Genomic DNA, 18,201 nt, shown 5'->3' with positions numbered 1-18,201 from the left:
AAGCAGGAGGGGAGGAGTCTAAAGTTGCAAACATCTCATGAAAACATCGTGGCTTGTCCTGGCGCTGCAGTTTCCTGCTGTTGCCTTCTTGGAGGAACAGTTCCAGTTATAGGACATTATGAGTCTTTCACAGTGTGAAAGGGTGGAGGAGTGTGGGGACCACTTTGGGGCAGGAGAGGCAGGTCATCTCGCACTGTCACAAATGCATCCAGCCTATAAACCTTTGCATGGGAACATCAGGGCTAGATGCTCCACTCAGGTCTCTTCTGCCCTCACTGAGGTGCTGGTTCCTCTTCAGATGAGTGTAATCTTCAACGGGACATCATCCTAACAAACTCTGCAGCCATTGACAAACAGAGAGGCTAGAGGAGAACACACCAACTGCACCAACACGTTCCCATCCCACCTCTCATCATCCTGAGACACTATGCAGCCAACAGGAAAGCCCCACCCACACTGCTCACTAGTTTGATTTCTTTACTGACATTGGAGAGTTTATGCAACGTGTTACAGGATCCCACTAGCCAGGGCAGTTCATCATTTGGGACACCTGCCCTAGAACAATGTAATGTCTCATTTCCACACTAAACTCTTTGCTGGACACTGACACAGTATGTCTACACAGCAGCTGGGAGATGTGATTCCCAACTTGAATACATGTAAATGCACTAGCTCTGCTCGGGCTAGCACACTAACATAGCAGTGTGCCCATGGCAGCATGGGTAGCAGCTCAGGCTAGCCGCCTGCGTATGTACCCAGGGGGCACTGGGGAGGAAACAGAAATCCACCATTGGGCTGCACGTGGCCACAGAGAAGTTTCTCCTCTGACATAGGGACAGTCTGTCCTAGTATGTGATCCATGGAGGCATGCTTAACACTGAGATGCATTGAGAAGAGTTGTACAGCCAGGCACCACTAACCAGGAATTTCCTACACCAGCCATCTCTCCCCCAATAGCCTTATCCTAACTAGGGAGAATCCCAGGAGATTCTGATCCAGCTGCCTCTCACCCCATTCCACAGATACCTGGGCCTCTTAGAGCATAGAGATCATTTTCCTTCCTCCATTCCTGGAGCAGGGCAATGACCCAGTCTCTGATCCGAAATCCTGCCTGACCCCCGTGAAGATGGACAGTAGCGCATTCTCTCTCACCTTCAAAATCCACGTGCCCATCTCCGTTCAGGTCCACATCTCGGATGATCTCTTCAATATCCCGATGGCCCACCTGCTGCCCCAGCAGCTTCTTCATGGCCTCCCTCAGCTCACTGGTGCTGATCTCTCCATCACCATTGGTGTCAAACTGCAGGGAGACAACAAACAACAGCAGAAAGAGCACAGTCAGCTGGAGTGGACCCTGACTTGCTTTCTTGGGTACCTACAGTCTCCAGACTTGGGTCCCATGTTTTCCGCTCCTGAGTGCACATATTTGTCCATGAGGTCCCCTGAGTCCCTCTTGGCTCTCTCTTTCCTTCCTTAGGCATCTTCTCTCCTCCTGCTCTGATGCCAGTCTGTTCCCTCAGGTCCTTTTCCTCTCCTCACAGACTCCATACATTATTGCTGTGCTTGGCCTATCTTCCTCCTTTGTTCCCTTTCAGGCCTTTGCTCTCCTTGTGCTCCCCTCCTTTCCATACTTGGTTTCTCTTCTTTCCTTCTCAGGGCCCTCTTTACTGTATATGCTCGCTCCTCCTCCTCATTCCCCCACTGATCTTCTCTCTTTCCTGCCTCTGCTCTCCCCTTCTCTCCACTTTTACTACATGAGAGGGGGTGCTCATCTCTCTGAGGGGGGTCCCACAGCACAGGGGGCACTCACCTCTCTCTGAGGGGGTGATGCAGAACGGGGAGCGCTCACCTCTCTGAGGGGGTCCCGCAGCACGGGGGGCGCTCACCTCTCTGAAGGCATCACGTAGCTCCTTTACACCAATCATATCTGCAGTTTCTGCCAAAAGCTTTGGTCCCATCAGCTCCACAAAATCTTCAAAATCCACATGGCCGCCCACTTGGGACCAAGGGGAAATTTGTGTGTAAGACATTAATATGCCCTTTTTCCTTAGCCCAGCCGAGCACCCAAGGTAACACATCCACACATGGCTTCCACTGGAGATCAGCCACCCATGGGAGGGTCAGGGTCTGACTCTCCAGGAGGCACAGCACAGAGAGTGCAGTTCAGGGGGAGGAGAAGCAAAGGTGGCTTTACACCATCTTTGCACCCTCTGGATTCTGGACGGGGCTGAAAGGGTCCCAGCTCCTCTAAATTACAGCAGCCCATCCCAGGCTGCCTATGGGCAGCAGGCAGCTCAGAATCCCCACAGCACTGTGTGCTATGGATCTGTTCCCAGCATACATCATCCCTCAGGGCTTGTGAGCGGGCAAGCACATGGCAGCCCTGCGGGTGTGTCTGAACAGAGGGAATTCTGCCTCAGCCAGTTGCATCTCCTGTATGGCCCCTATACTGCACTGGAGCAGGGGAGAAAATCTGTCCCAGAAGCTCAACACCACAGCTGGACAAGCTATTTGTAACAAACAGTGTATTCAACAAATTAATGCATTTTCCTGTTTATGAAGTAGCTGCAATTGGTGAGGAGTTCCTCAAATTCCTACCTGTTTGTCAGATCACCAGACTGACCTAATTATACAGCCTGTGGATCACCAGACTGCCTGACCTAGTTATACAGCCTATGGATCACCACACCACCTGACCTAATTATACAGCCTGTAGATCACCAGACCACCTGACCTAGTTATACAGCCTGTGGATCACATGGCAACCAGTGCCCTGGTTATCTGCTATTTGTTATGTGTTATTTTCACATGGTACTGTTTCTGCTCCCTCTCTGGATGATTAACACTTTCTAGCCCAGGGAGTACAACAAATAATGCCTAGTGAATATTCCTGTGGGCACCATACAGCACTGCTGCAGACAGGTATAAGGACAAAGAACTGACGATAGAAGGAAAGGACACAAATACAGCCATATCCGATCACAGACAGGTTTGTGAATACACTTCCCCATTATTCCACCTTTCATGTGACAGCAGATGGACTGAGGGTAGCCCCTCCGCCCATCACTCCCCACACACCAGAGCTATCTCCTCAATACACTCACACCTCAAGCTAAACACCCCAGCACTCTGCTCCGACATAGCCCCACCCTCACACCAAAGGATCTCCCTCCTCTCAACACCCAGTCTCCCTCCTCAGCACACACCGCCTAGAGACCAGGTTCAATACAACAACATGCAGCAGCTGCACACCAATGCCTTAAACACCCATATCAAGGGCAACACCAAGGGCAGTCCTATGTTGGTGTGTCTGTCTCAACACATTGCTCTTATACCTCACTAACTATCTACAAACCCAGATAGGTTGGTAGGCTGGAGACAAGCAAACTGATGCCCAGAGAACTAGTCAAACAGACAGATGGACTAGCAGAGAGAGTGGGTGACAGACAGGCAGGTAGCCAGGAGAACAAAGAAAGAGGAACAGATGAGAGCAAGAGACTGACAGCTAAAGCCCAGCGTACGGAGGCGGAGAATGGCAGTGACAGGGGAACATGCAAGTGAGGGGTCACACTCACAATTCATGTTGATCTGCTGGGATAGCTCTATGAGCTCCATCTCGGTAGGCATGTAGCCCATGGTCCGCATGCAGTTCCCCAGGTCCCTGCAGTTGATAAACCCATCCTTGTCTTTATCAAACTCCTTGAAGGCTTCTCTTAACTCTGTCAGGGTGAATCCAATAAGGACACTGTTGTCAGTGATGGTGTTAGACACAGTTCCCAGAACACCCCCACAAGGAGTCAGCGGCACTCTGGGATGCTAGGAAGGTGCACGTTCCCCCTGCAGATTCCCCGGAGAGAAGCTAGAACTGGAGGAGCTCTGAGCTCCACCCCGCTAGCACTTCTGCACCATTCCCTACAGCAGTCCCTGCTCAGACTGCAGAGTCTTTGAATGGTCAGATAGTCAGCACTCCTACACTATGTTCTACAGCCCTCCTGCAGGAGATGGAGCAAATGTGATCTCCCCCAAAATCATCACTACAACACTACACTCTACAGCCCCTCTGTCAGGAGATGGAGTGCATGTGAGCTGCCCCAAAGTCAGCACTTCTGCACCGTTCCCTATGATATCTTCTGCAGGGAGTGGCTAGAATGGGAACAGCTATGAGCTCGTCTACCTAGTTTTACCCCAGATTTCTCCCCGCTGTGATCAGTCTGGCCAGCAGTATATTTTCACTGAGCAGAGAGAAAGTGAGACATGGAGGAAGGGTCAAAGTTTTACCTTCAATTTCTTCTGGTCGCAGTTCTCTGTCCTGCAATGAGAGAACATCTTCCGTTAAACCCAATCATTTGATAGGAAAGTGGTGTCAGAATAGCACTTATGAGTACAGGCAGGTCTGGGAGCATCACGCACAAGCAAGAAAGTGACAGAAGAAACAAGAAGGTGATGACATGTTTAATCCTATCTACCTGGTAAGGCTTTGACATCACTCCCTTTCCTATTAGGAGGGTGCCAGCAGCTGCCTGCATACTTCTCTGTGGAAGCCCATCTCCATTTCGCCTGCTGGCCAGGTGGCCAAATAGAAGTGTTGTTCCACACCTAAGGTCCAGGGCAACACAGGCTTCTCAAAGGGACTTCAGCACTCCACTTCAGATGGATGAGCTGGCACTGAGAGCCTCCACCGTGTGCCTGTATCATTCCCCTACAGTGACTCTGGGTGGCAGAGTCTGGCACTGCTGTAGTTCGGAGCTCCTCTGAAGCTCTTACCGTATTCCCTACAGCAACTCCTGCTGGGAACATCTGGGTCTGGAAATAGCTGCGAGCTGCCCCACAACCAGCAAGCCTATAGTGATTGCTGCTGGGAGGGAGAGCAGCCATGAGCTCTCCCAATCCTATTCCCTAGAGCCACTCCCGTAGGGAGGGACTGCAACTATAGAAGCAGTGAGCTCACCCCAGATACAAACATTTCAAACCCAAGCATGTAGGCAGAGAAACAAAATATACAGCAGCAAGGTCATCTACAAACAAAACAGGCAAGGATTCACCATGATCAGGAAACACTGCAACTTCAAACATCTAATTTGGTTTGATTTTTTCAGAGAGGGGAGGGATGTAAAAGAGTATAGGAAAACTCCAGAGACTGCATCAAGAGGAAGAAAAGATGAGTGTGGAAATGCACTGCTTTCTGGTTACTAAAAACCCCTTCTAACTCCACTCGTGGCTCCCAGGCAAATCCAGAATATCTGAGAATTTGGAAACAGACAAAATTTCCCTTCTTGTCTGAGTCCTGGCTTCTCCCCTCATCTCCCAGGGGTCTGCAGCCTCACCACAGGTCCCTGGAGACTGTGCCCTTGATCTGTTTCATAAGGATGAGCTCTTGCTAATTAACCGCAGGCTTCTGTGGTAACTCTAGCGGCGGCTGCCCGGAGAATACAGCAAACTAGGACACACACTGGTTTACGTCTGTGCAAAAAGGGGCTGTGCCAGAGAAATGATCCGCTTGTCATTCATAACCTTCCCAGAGGCATCTCTGTGCTGCATGGAACTTTCAGAGAGCTCTAGCTCTGCAGTTTCATCCTTCACAGATCTGGTCATTTCAAACATGTCATCCCATTTCTTCTGCTTTCATAGACACTGATTTGTAAAAGAGTTCACACTCTTTCAAGCAGGCACAGGAGGCCTCATTGTCTTCCTATCAGTGATATCATAATGAATTACAGTAACACAGGGCTTAATCTGTGCCAGAGCTTGCCAGGGCTGAACCCCAACACCTCTGGGCTTGGCAGTTCATAGCCTCGGTATCTCTGGGCTTGGTGCGTCAGTTATGAAAGTAAAAAAATTGCTTGAGCCCCAGCACCTCTTTCATTACAAATTAAGCACTGTTTGCATATCTCCAGCCAAGAGTCTCCAAGCTCTTTATGAACTTTAATGACCCCAGGAGTCCTTCTTGAGCACCACCAGTCTGATCAGGAATGTTCAAGATATAGAGGTATCATCATCAACTCCATTTTACAGAACAGTGAATTGACTCATGCAAGGTTACTCACTGCATCTGTGGCAGCATCTGGCTGAGAACACAGGTCTCCTGCCATCTAGGCCTGTGCTTTAACCACTAGACCAGGCTGTACCCCATTATAGCCAGCATCATTAACACACCAGAATGTCCAAGAGGAAGTCTCAAGACTTCTTCAGCCTGGCCTCTATTTTTGCACACAGAGGCATCTGCATGTGCAGAGATGTGAGCACTTCTTTGTGTGTGCAGATTCTATCATTGGGGGGAGCCAAAGACTGTATGTGCAAAAGAAGAGGCCACTCTAGGTCCCTTGGAAAATCTAGCCCAAACTGTAACTGGTGTCATGAGGAGATTTTCTGTTTTAAAGTCCAAGGAAGCTCCCTTAAAAATTATTAAATAGGAAAACATCTGCTTAAGAAGAAATCAGCTGAAGCAGTGTAAAGCTTTCTGAGGAGAACATATGGAAAAAGGGATACACCTGTTCAAAGAGCTCAGGAATACACTAGAGGTGATCATCAACCACTCCATCATAAGAAACTTTCTGGCATTAATTTATTTCTGTCCTATGCACACAAAATCCTGCTGGTCTAAAGAGCCAATGAGGAGAACAGCTGTTTATAAATACATTCACTCCGCACCAGGGCTGTTGTCAGAGATGTCTGTGCTCCTCCCTTTGGAGCCTCCTGGGATATTATGAATTTCAAGGCTCTGAACATGGTGGATATAGTCACCTGCAAGCTATTGACATTCTAAATGGAATTTGTATACAGTTCTTTATATAAGCACATATGATTTGGTAGATGTTTGTGTGCCAGTATATACATATGTGTGTGTGCACTTGCTTGAGAATATTTCTGCATGTGTTTTAATGTACTGGCTAATGGAATATGTGATTGTCTGCTAGTGGTTGGAGGCTGCAGAGAATAAAAACTTACAGTGAGCAATAACAAATGGTGACTTGTCTTCAACTCAAGTGGAAGGGGATTAGGTTTTGGAACTAAAGGTCCTTGATTCTATTCCAGCTAAGGACAAGTGTGTCTTTGCGTGTGAGTATATAGAACAGAGATTTATTATGGAGGGATGCCTGACAACTGGATTTTAACTGCCATGAATCTCAGACATTGAGGATGAGCTTTGTTTGACTGGAGGAGCATGTAATGTACTGGATGAGTGAAGGCAAGTGTGTACACCTAATCACATATATGCCTATATGTGTGTTAATAATATGGTGTCTCTGTATATGTGTTTAAGTACGTTAGTATAGATATTAAATGTTTGCGTACAGGGATATGTGCTTTATGTTACTGTGAATGTACATTATGTACGCATGTCTCTATGTACATTTGACATGTCTGTGTATATATTTTTGCATATTTTAAGGTTGCAGGAATGGATGTGTATGTACGCATATATATGCTTGGATGGATAGAAATATAAATATAGGTGTGTGCTGTATATTAGTGGGTATATAGGTACTGATACTTGTTTGTGCATTGCTATTTGAAGGTGTGTGAACAGGTAGCTATTTTGAGGTTTGCATGTATGTGCTCTCCTGTGCAGACATGAGACTGTGCATGGATGTGTGTATGAATCTGAACTTGTGTGAATGTGGATGGGTATGCATCTCAGGCCATATTTGAGTATGCTTCAAATGTGGGCACCTTGATGGGACAGTCAAATCCAGTGAAGCACATATAGTGGCCATTTAGGCTCTACGTACTAATCTGAGCCTCCATGTATGGGATGTTGATGTCTCACTGGAGTGTCATATTTGAACATTTGACTCCTCAGGTATATCTGAGTCCGTATGACTATGAGTGTTTCAGTGCGACTGATCTATCCATCTGTATACGTATTTCTACAATGCTTACTACCTAGGTGCCAGGGTATCTCCACACATCTTCCAGTTCACATGCCTGAGCATGTATGTGAGTCTGTAAGTCTGCATTTGCAGGTCTGAGGCTGTAGGTTTGTGACCCGTTGCTGGGGGATCTCAGAGTCCCATGTACGTAGGCAACATGTGTGGCTACCCGTTTGTGGCAATGTGGGCATTGTGTTTTGTATATTTCTTGCCCAGCAGGGTGTAACTTACGTACAGGCTGCCTGTTTTCTGCGAAGCCCTTCCTCAGGAAGATGCATGCTGGCCCCAGCAGGTTGTGCATGACGGCGCAGTTCTGGGCCAGCATCATGAGTGGACCTTGGTACTCGCAGGCTGACGGCCCCTCTTCACTCGTCTGAACAGCCTTATAGCAGGTCTTCTCCTCATGACGAATCTTCCCAGCCAATCAGCAGCAAGTAAACAATACAACAGAGGAAGTTACCTCCCCATGTCTCTCAGTCTTTGATCTGATGTTTTACTGGGCTGCCTGACAGAGTAATTAGTCCTAAATTTCTTTCATCTTTCCATGCTGGGTCCCTCCCACCAGACTAGTACAGGCTTGTATAGAAGCAGTAAGTACAGGAGTTCACTGTCAATGGCTGATAAAAGTCCAGCCAACCAGGAAGATTTCACTTTGAAATGACATCAAACTTTCTCAAAGCTGCACACATCCCTCCAGCTACAGATGAAAGGGCCAGGATAGAAAATGAACATGTCCCGTCCCTCCCATCTCCAGCCCCAGAGTGAATGATTTCATGTGTGGCCTGCAAGGGAATAGCACGCCCAGACATAACAGTCTGTGTGTGTACAGAAGGAGATTACTGGGAGAGAAGCTTCCGTCAGGGACCTCCACTGAACAGCAGGCACAGAACCTGCACAGAGAGACTAAGTTTGGCTTCAAGTCACTTTCAGGCAACACAATTCAACAGCTTACAGCTCCGTATTAACACCTGTACCACAGTCATACTAAAACTGTCAGATGGCCGTTTACAGTGTCAGCGAGCTGGGTTCCAGACAATTACAATTCTAATTAGTTACAATAACTGACCGAGCCTATGAAAATTTAGTCTATTCAGGTCACTTACAGTCCCAGTCCCTGCAGCCTTGTCTGCTCTGCATTTTCACAGACCATTCTTAAGGAGTCCACACATCCCAGCCAGTTGGGACTCCAGAATAGAATCTGAGGTTGGAGCTCCAGGCTCCACTGAGGAGCCAATGCTTTCCTTATATAGAAATGCTTTTCTCTGGCTCTGGCGGAAACGTCTCATCCTGGTATTCCCATGCAGCTATAAAAAGCCAGCACTACCCACAGGACCTTTGGTTTTATACAGTAAATATTAACAATCATATTTCTGCTTCAGGAATGAGCTCCTGCTTGTACTGATGGCATTCCCAGAGTTCATCTGGGAGACTTTGTCCACAGCCATTGTCTTTTTATATTGACTCATCCCTTAAATCTTGAACTTCTTCTTTCAGGGCTGAGAAGCAGGCCACATTTGCTCCCCACTCACATTTGCTCAGATTTATTGTAGCTATTTGCTGCGTCTGCCATATGTTACTACATTGCACACATGCTTTGTAGTTTACATTTTTAAACACAGTCTTGAGACAATCTGCTCATGTATAATGTCATGTGACTATCCACCAAAGCACCAAGACCAATATAACACACACACAAAAATCACAAAAGAAAGGAAATAGCATAACAGGGTTCTAATTGCAATCACAGATGGGAAGGAAACCCTTCACCTGATTATACATGGTGGATGGGGAATTTATCTATACAAATATAAAAGACTAACGTCAATCCACACCTGGCACATCATGGGCGCAGCTAATTGTCTTGACATTTGTGTGATAATGACGTGAACATTTGTCACTTTGGTACAACATATTTTGTAAATCACCAGCTTTATTTCCCAGAGTCTTTTTCAATATATAATATGAGAGATTGAAAATATACACGTCAGGCCAAATCTGTCGCAGGGGTAATTCACTGAAACCAAATGAAAGGTGAAAGGTTCCAAAGCCTATTCCTAATCCCTATCTGAGCCACCTAGTCTCTCGATCTTATTATGAAGTCACTGGAGTTCCACGAAGGATGAGATTAGCCCATTATTTTCCTATGTGGACAGAAATCACAAGTCTGAGGAGAGAATTGCCAAGGACACAGAACAGGCTGATCCATAGAACCGCAGGTAGTGCAGGGAAAGGGAATGGGACTTCTCTATCCTAGTGTGACACCATGTGAGTCTCCCCTCGCCCATCTGCCTCTAGTGACCCAAGGTCATTTACAGGGCTCACCGAGAACTGCCCTACAAAGCACCGGTTGCTGCTGCTGTCCATTTGCGCCCCCCACCCCAATCTGGTGCTGGAAAGTCTCCCTTCCCTCATGTGTCCCATAAACACATCAAGCCAAAGCAGAGGAGACAGCTCCTCCAACAGAGGGATACAAGGCAAAATGAGGCCAGCCACCTGTTAGTGGCAGAAGCAGCAACACGCAGACCTGAGTACTGATAGAAGCAAGGTAATCGTGAGGAAGGCTCAAGCCCTTCTTCCCTCCCCTCCCCAATACAAACCCACAGCTGTTCTGGGATGATACAAGCACTTGGCCGGGCTCCTCCAGAGGGGCGGCTGTAGAGCTGGCAAAAGGTGCCAAACTGAGTGACTTGGAGAATGAAGCTTTCTATTTAGCCACTGTAGAGGCAGAAGCAGAGCAGGCTTCCCCACATTCCTCTGCCAATGTGCCTCAGTCCTGACCCCGAGGGACACTCCGGAGTACTGAGATTTATCCCATTTACACCTAGGTGCCTCTGCTGAGACTGTCAATTAGTGTCGTGACAGTAGTGTTTACTGCTGTGGGGACACTGGTGCACTCTGCAGGAAATAGGGGGCTACCAACAAGAGACTGGACGGGAATGAATTTTGATCACGATCAACCAGAGACGGATGTGAACCAGGGAGGTGGAGGTGAAAAGGTCCATACACCAGTCCCAAACCATACCCCCCGAGCCATCCTGTCCCTCCAGATTATTCTGAACTTTCTGTCTTGTCCTTTAAATCGGCTTCGGTACCCAATTCGATTCCCAAACCTGAGCTGGCTTTTGTAGGTGACAAATCTGAGGAACTGTCACAGATTGAAGTATCACTAGAGGAGGTTTTGGAATTAATTGATAAACTCAACATTAACAAGTCACCGGGACCAGATGGCATTCACCCAAGAGTTCTGAAAGAACTCAAATGTGAAGTTGCCGAACTATTAACTAAGGTTTGTAACCTGTCCTTTAAATCGGCTTCGGTACCCAATGACTGGAAGTTAGCTAATGTAACGCCAATATTTAAAAAGGGCTCTAGGGGTGATCCCGGCAATTACAGACCGGTAAGTCTAACGTCGGTACCGGGCAAATTAGTTGAAACAATAGTAAAGAACAAAATTGTCAGACACATAGAAAAACATAAACTCTTGAGCAATAGTCAACATGGTTTCTGTAAAGGGAAATCGTGTCTTACTAATCTATTAGAGTTCTTTGAAGGGGTCAACAAACATGTGGACAAGGGGGATCCGGTGGACATAGTGTACTTAGATTTCCAGAAAGCCTTTGACAAGGTCCCTCACCAAAGGCTCTTACGTAAATTAAGCTGTCATGGGATAAAAGGGAAGGTCCTTTCATGGATTGAGAACTGGTTAAAGGACAGGGAACAAAGGGTAGGAATTAATGGTAAATTCTCAGAATGGAGAGGGGTAACTAGTGGTGTTCCCCAAGGGTCAGTCCTAGGACCTATCCTATTCAATTTATTCATAAATGATCTGGAGAAAGGGGTAAACAGTGAGGTGGCAAAGTTTGCAGATGATACTAAACTACTCAAGATAGTTAAGACCAAAGCAGATTGTGAAGAACTTCAAAAAGATCTCACAAAACTAAGTGATTGGGCAACAAAATGGCAAATGAAATTTAATGTGGATAAATGTAAAGTAATGCACATTGGAAAAAATAACCCCAACTATACATACAACATGATGGGGGCTAATTTAGCTACAACGAGTCAGGAAAAAGATCTTGGCGTCATCGTGGATAGTTCTCTAAAGATGTCCACGCAGTGTGCAGAGGCGGTCAAAAAAGCAAACAGGATGTTAGGAATCATTAAAAAGGGGATAGAGAATAAGACTGAGAATATATTATTGCCCTTATATAAATCCATGGTTCGCCCACATCTCGAATACTGTGTACAGATGTGGTCTCCTCACCTCAAAAAAGATATTCTAGCACTAGAAAAGGTTCAGAAAAGAGCAACTAAAATGATTAAGGGTTTAGAGAGGGTCCCATATGAGGAAAGATTAAAGAGGCTAGGACTCTTCAGTTTGGAAAAGAGAAGACTAAGGGGGGACATGATAGAGGTATATAAAATCATGAGTGATGTTGAGAAAGTGGATAAGGAAAAGTTATTTACTTATTCCCATAATACAAGAACTAGGGGTCACCAAAAGAAATTAATAGGCAGCAGGTTTAAAACAAATAAAAGGAAGTTCTTCTTCACGCAGCGCACAGTCAACTTGTGGAACTCCTTACCTGAGGAGGTTGTGAAGGCTAGGACTATAACAATGTTTAAAAGGGGACTGGATAAATTCATGGTGGCTAAGTCCATAAATGGCTATTAGCCAGGATGGGTAAGAATGGTGTCCCTAGCCTCTGTTCGTCAGAGGATGGAGATGGATGGCAGGAGAGAGATCACTTGATCATTGCCTGTTAGGTTCACTCCCTCTGGGGCACCTGGCATTGGCCACTGTCGGTAGACAGATACTGGGCTAGATGGACCTTTGGTCTGACCCAGTACGGCCTTTCTTATGTTCTTATGTTCTTATGTCTGCCAGAGTTCAAAGTGAGCCCGTTCCCTGCTCTATCAGGACACTTCATATCCACTATTTCCAGGGCTTCCTCCTCTGTCTAAGCTACTCAGGGAAGTCTCAGTTTGTCTGTGTAGAGATCCTCTCTCATATATACACAGCCTCCACAATAAAGAGTGCTGGGAGCACTGCAGTGAGAGAAGCTGCTAGGGAAAGTGTTTGTGTGACAGATGATTATCTGTCACCGAGGCTCTTCTACCCTCTTGCCTCAATTTGAAATGATGCCCCCCCCCCCCATGTTCAAAGAAGTGCAGGAGGCAGCATCTCTGTCATGCAAAATCCATCCTTCCTCTCCCTGAGGGAGGTTTATCAAAAGCAAGAGGCCTCCAGGTTCCTAACCCTGTTCTCCGAGTCACGTTAAAGTCTCTGCTTCCACTCGACAGGCCGCATTTGGAAAGAACAAATGGAGGAGACCAGCAAGAAGAGCGCCCTGCTTGGCATCATTCTAGCCAAGGTGGTTCCTCAGTCTCAGAACAGGACATGAAAACTCAGTGGAGCTGGGGAGAGTGGGAGAAATCTCCCTGACAAAGTCTAGCTCAGCCTATGTCCCATCTCTCCTTTGCCAATGTCAAAACCTGAGGAAGAGAGGAGGAATGTTATACAGAGCGGCAGTCTGAGGTTATGTCATGTAATGGTCTGATCCTGCAAGGTACTCAGTGACTCCAGGCTGCAATGAGGTCAACAGCGATGTAGGGGACTCAGCACCTCACAGCACTGGGCCCTGAGGCCTTAATATAAGGGCCAAAGTGGAGCTTGCCGAGTTCTATAATGTGGGCTGTGGGCTTCCTCAACTTTAACCCCTTCATTCCTACTCTTTGGAACTATGTGCAGAATACATCACTTTAAATGGCTCTTAGGAATGAAGGATTAAATACAAATAAAGGTAGGACCTAGACAAGCTACAAGATCCAGAATGCAATGCTCTATTTTGATCTAAGCAGTCAGGGCCCGCTGCATGCTGGGACCTGTATTCTCTGCAAACCACATCTCTACATTAGAGATGAGAGCAGGTACATTCTGTTCCGTTTTATGTGCATTGGAGGCAGGCTGCAAATTGCCAGAATGGCCCTTTCACATGTGCAAAGTTTAGGCACTCCAGCTGGCTGAACCCCAAGTGCCTCTCCTGCTTCTTCCCCAGGGTCACACTGACCAAAAGGGAGAGCTCAGCCCTGTCTAGCTGCTTTGGAATGAATTGCCTCATTACATACCCCATAAATCAGCTGGGGCTGCTGGGGTGGGCTCCCTCCCGCACAGCAATGCTCTGTCATTACCAGGAAACACTCCAGATTTAACTTACACTTGTGCCTTGTTTGTGGTAGCTGAGCTTACAGCAGTGAGCTGCCCCACAAAAGTGACAAACCCAAGGCCAGAAAAAATTCACTGCTAGCAAGGCCTCCACGCCGTGAGCTCCCTCATGGCAGGGCCATTTCATGGCTGGGGAGGCCTCCAGGCCGTGAGCGTCCTTGTGGCAGGGCCATGGCTGGGGAGGCCTCCACGCTGTGAGCTTCCTCGTGGCAGGGCCGTTTCATGGCTGGCAAGGTACTCAGTGACTCCAGACTGCAGTGAGCGTCCTCACAGCAGCACCATTTCACTGCTGGTGAGACCTCTGCACTGTGAGCTTCCTCATGGCAGTGCCACTTCATTGCCCACGAGACCTCCTCATCATGGCTTCCTCACAGCAATGCCATTTCACTGCCAGTGAGGCATCCATGCTGTGAGCTCCCTCAGTGCGGTGCACTGTCATTGCCTATTATGACCTTCCCCTTTGTAAGGAACAAGCAGTGCATTTCGTGGTGAATTGTTATTTGGTTCAGCGTCCCCAAGTGAATTCCTTCCTCCAGCTGGCCTAATGGGCACATTCTATCTCAACGGCTTCCTCATCCTGATACGCACAGTGCCCAGGGAGAACTATTCCCATTGCCAATTCAGCCCATAGTGGCAGCACAACTCCTAAATCTAATTAATCCCTGAACCATTCTGAGACCTAAGCACACAGCAGCCCACAAGTAAAATGCAAACAGACACGCATGGCAGTACGGGTGGGCATGAATGTGTACACACATGGGCATGCTTACACATGAGGGAAAGCATGAACACACACACCTGAGCAAACATGGCCAAACACATGCTCATACATGGGCATGCACACACATACCACAGAAAGCAGGCACGCACATATACATAAATACGTGCACAAACCTGGATACATACAAATATGCAAATACACAAATACTCAGATCCACACATATGTGAGGACACCCAAGAATAAATGCACACATGCAGGCACAAATACACATACACACTTATACATGTGGACACGCACTCACGCATACACTTACCCACACATCCTCACTCACGGATGTTGCACACATATGCATGAGTATGCACACACATTCAGATATACACACGAAAATGCACACACACACAACACACATATTCATGTGCTCATTTGCATACACACAGAGAGGGACATATGCTAATACATTTGTGTGCTCCCACATTTTCACATGCATGTCTGCACACACATAGAGAAACAACACAAATATCCACACCTTCCCATGCACACACATTGATAGACAGATACGTCTTAACTTGCACACGTGCATACCCACACAAATGTGTGCACATGCTCACACGTACATATATAACCAAATAATATGTACACAAACACGTGCCCACATGCTTGTGCACATGCATTTATCCACTTGCATGTGGTGCATGTGTATGTGTATGCACATACAAACACTTACACACATGGATGCAAACATGCCTACTCGCATACTTACACACATATTCACACACCAGCTGTGGCGTTCATCATCACAGGTTCTGAACAGTGTATTTGTATTAACAGCTCTTAGGAAAAGGACTTCTGGAAGGAGCTGAAACCTTTGCAGACAAGTCTGCATGTTCCTCCCACCTTCCCTTCCCATCTACCCGCAACGTCATCCGTCCCAAGAAGCAGGGCTTGAAACACGCACAACGCACTTTGATTCAGGGAACATACCTTTTTCGAGAGGTTTCTCAGTGGAGACTTCACACAGTTGCCCATAATATGTTGAGTCTGCCTTTCCGATGGACTTGGTTATAAAGGAACCGAGGCAATTGATTCCATTAAAGGTATCCTTGGGAGCAAAGCAAGAAAGGCAGCACCAGTCAAATCCAAACAGCTATTGGCTGCTGGGGCTTCCCTCTTCAGGGAGCTTTTTCTCTCTGCCTCTCTCTCTCTCTCTCTCTCTCTCTCTCTGTTTTTACTTTATGTTCACTTTCTTGAAAAGATGAAGCAGGAGGAGAGGGAGGGGGAGAGAAACAGAAAGAGAGAGAAAGAGGAAGAGAGAGAGGGAGGACAGAAAGAGGGAGGCGGAGGTATAATCTACATCAGATTAATGCTCAAATCCCTCCCACCCCCCTCAATCTGCAGTGAAGATTGTTTCACTCATGGGAGAGGGCTGATTCAGGGGAAATTAAAGCAGAGAGGCACCATAAGAAGTGATTTCAATGATGAGTCCAGGGAATCTGGCTACTTTGGGTCCACATAGCCAGTGAACATCTCATTCTGTATCTACCACCCCACACCACCCCGGCATTTCCAACTCCTCTGAGCTTTTCAATTACCAAAAAGCCAGGCTAGATGGAAGGCAATCCACTTAGAGGCTCTGAGCAGAGACTGGAGCTCAGACCAGCACAGCAATGGACCATTTATCTGGATGGGACCTGCTCCTGCTCTACAAACAATGGAAGACCTGGGAGCTGGCTCCCTTACTGCTCTTTTCCTGCTATGGCCAAAGCAAGTTGCTGAAGGCAGCAACCCAGTGCCTCTAGACCCCTCTTCACCTCCAGAGAGTAAGTTTTCGTAATGGAGAGACGAAGTGCCAGACAAATGCCAGAGTCTCCCCTGCCTTCTGTAGTTAAAAAATAACAAACGGTTGGCTTTTCCCTGCACACATGTGAGCAGAGATGGGCCCAACCAAACCCCTGACAGTGCTGGTACTAGCCCATTGGGAGCCCTAAGCAGGAATATTTCTCCTCCTCACACACCCACACACCACATATAATAATGAATAGGGGATCCCCTTGAGCTGCTTGGGGCCCTAAGCAATTGCTTAGTCTGCTTATGCCTAGCACCGACTCTGCCCCTGGATCTGGACTGATCCAAGTTCTGGGGATGTACTGGGAAAAAGTTCAGATTCCAGATCCAAATTTCATAGCCCACTCCATATCTGCAGTGAGCTGAACCAAACACTCAGCTCCAAACACCCTGGAAATCTAAGGCCTCCAACACATATATCTGGATATGAACTGTAAGCCCATCTCTCATTCTAAGGCACATGGAGGTAACAGAATCTTCCTCCTTCCCCACCACAGGGCAATGCAATACCCATCCCTGAAACAATCGGGATTCGAGTCCCAAACAAATTTACTTCTGGCTTGAGAAGGCTGAGAACGTTCAGGGAGGTTTAAATTACAGAAAGGATCCACCACCATCCCATGCAATAGGGCTTTGAATTTAATGGTGGACGCATCCTCAGCTATGAAGCCACCATGGCTGCGGATCCACAAGAATAACTAGACCATGGAATGGAGAGCCGCTTCCATTTATAACTGCAAAGACAGAGATGATGCTGGAGCTGCAGCTGTACTTTAGAACATTCATTAATCTGCTCGGAGATTTAGGAGTTCTCACCTACAGCGGAACTGCTTTACGACATTGTTCACAAGTGTGGTTCCAACAACAGCTGTTAAGGGATCCACCCCAGGATCTTAGCCCTTGTGCTGCTGTGCTGGAGACATATAGGGTTATTCCCCTTTCATGAGTTCTCACCTGTAGGATTGTAAGAATGGAGAAGGATGAACTGTCAAGGCAACAGCAAAGAAGTAATTTTTCTGCTTTCATACTATCCGGCTGTAGGAAATACTGTAGGATCCCTAGGTGTGAAGAGAATTCACAGCTATTCCACAGCCCTGTGGTCTCTTCTACCAAGAGTCACTTCAAGTATTGGTTTAGGAGCCCTGACTTTGATGGGAGCTGACACCATCTCCAGTAACAGTCCAGCAGGAATTACTCCTCATTCTGCTAGTATTACACAAAGGTGAAATCCCCACACCCTATACCCAGCCTCTCAATGCCCCTTGAGTTCCTTCTCCAGAGCATTCTCTGGGACAGATCCTGCACATGGTTATACCTGCAGCATCTGAAAGACATAGGGCCTTCAAGATGGAAAGTTCACCATGGAGGAAGTTGTGGTGGCAGAAATTGGCCAGAAACTGCCTACCATCCAGGGCAAATGGGTGTTATCTAACCCTGAAGAGGGGTTTGGGCAGGGAGGATGGGGAAGTACAGATCAGGGCATCTCCTGAGCAGACTCTATGGGCTGAGTCCCTGTGGAGCCCTGATGGGAAATTTAGCAT

General features: G+C 47.2%; 1 protein-coding gene across 1 annotated transcript; it reads right to left on the bottom strand.

Moving 5' to 3' along the window:
* Positions 1-311: 311 nt before the first annotated feature.
* CABP1 (calcium binding protein 1) lies at positions 312-15,844 on the bottom strand. The gene is made up of 7 exons (XM_065417883.1): positions 15,800-15,844; positions 8,107-8,283; positions 4,279-4,309; positions 3,576-3,719; positions 1,887-1,996; positions 1,153-1,300; positions 312-337 (listed from the first exon to the last, which is right to left on the bottom strand). Exons 1-7 carry the CDS (start codon positions 15,842-15,844, stop codon positions 312-314), a joined length of 681 nt encoding a protein of 226 aa, XP_065273955.1.
* Between the last annotated feature and the right edge of the window lie 2,357 nt (positions 15,845-18,201).

Source organism: Emys orbicularis, chromosome 16, assembly GCF_028017835.1.
Source record: "Emys orbicularis isolate rEmyOrb1 chromosome 16, rEmyOrb1.hap1, whole genome shotgun sequence".
Lineage (NCBI taxonomy): Eukaryota > Metazoa > Chordata > Testudines > Emydidae > Emys > Emys orbicularis.
Note: the sequence above shows the minus strand (reverse complement) of the source record. Positions and strands in the feature narration are given on the sequence as shown.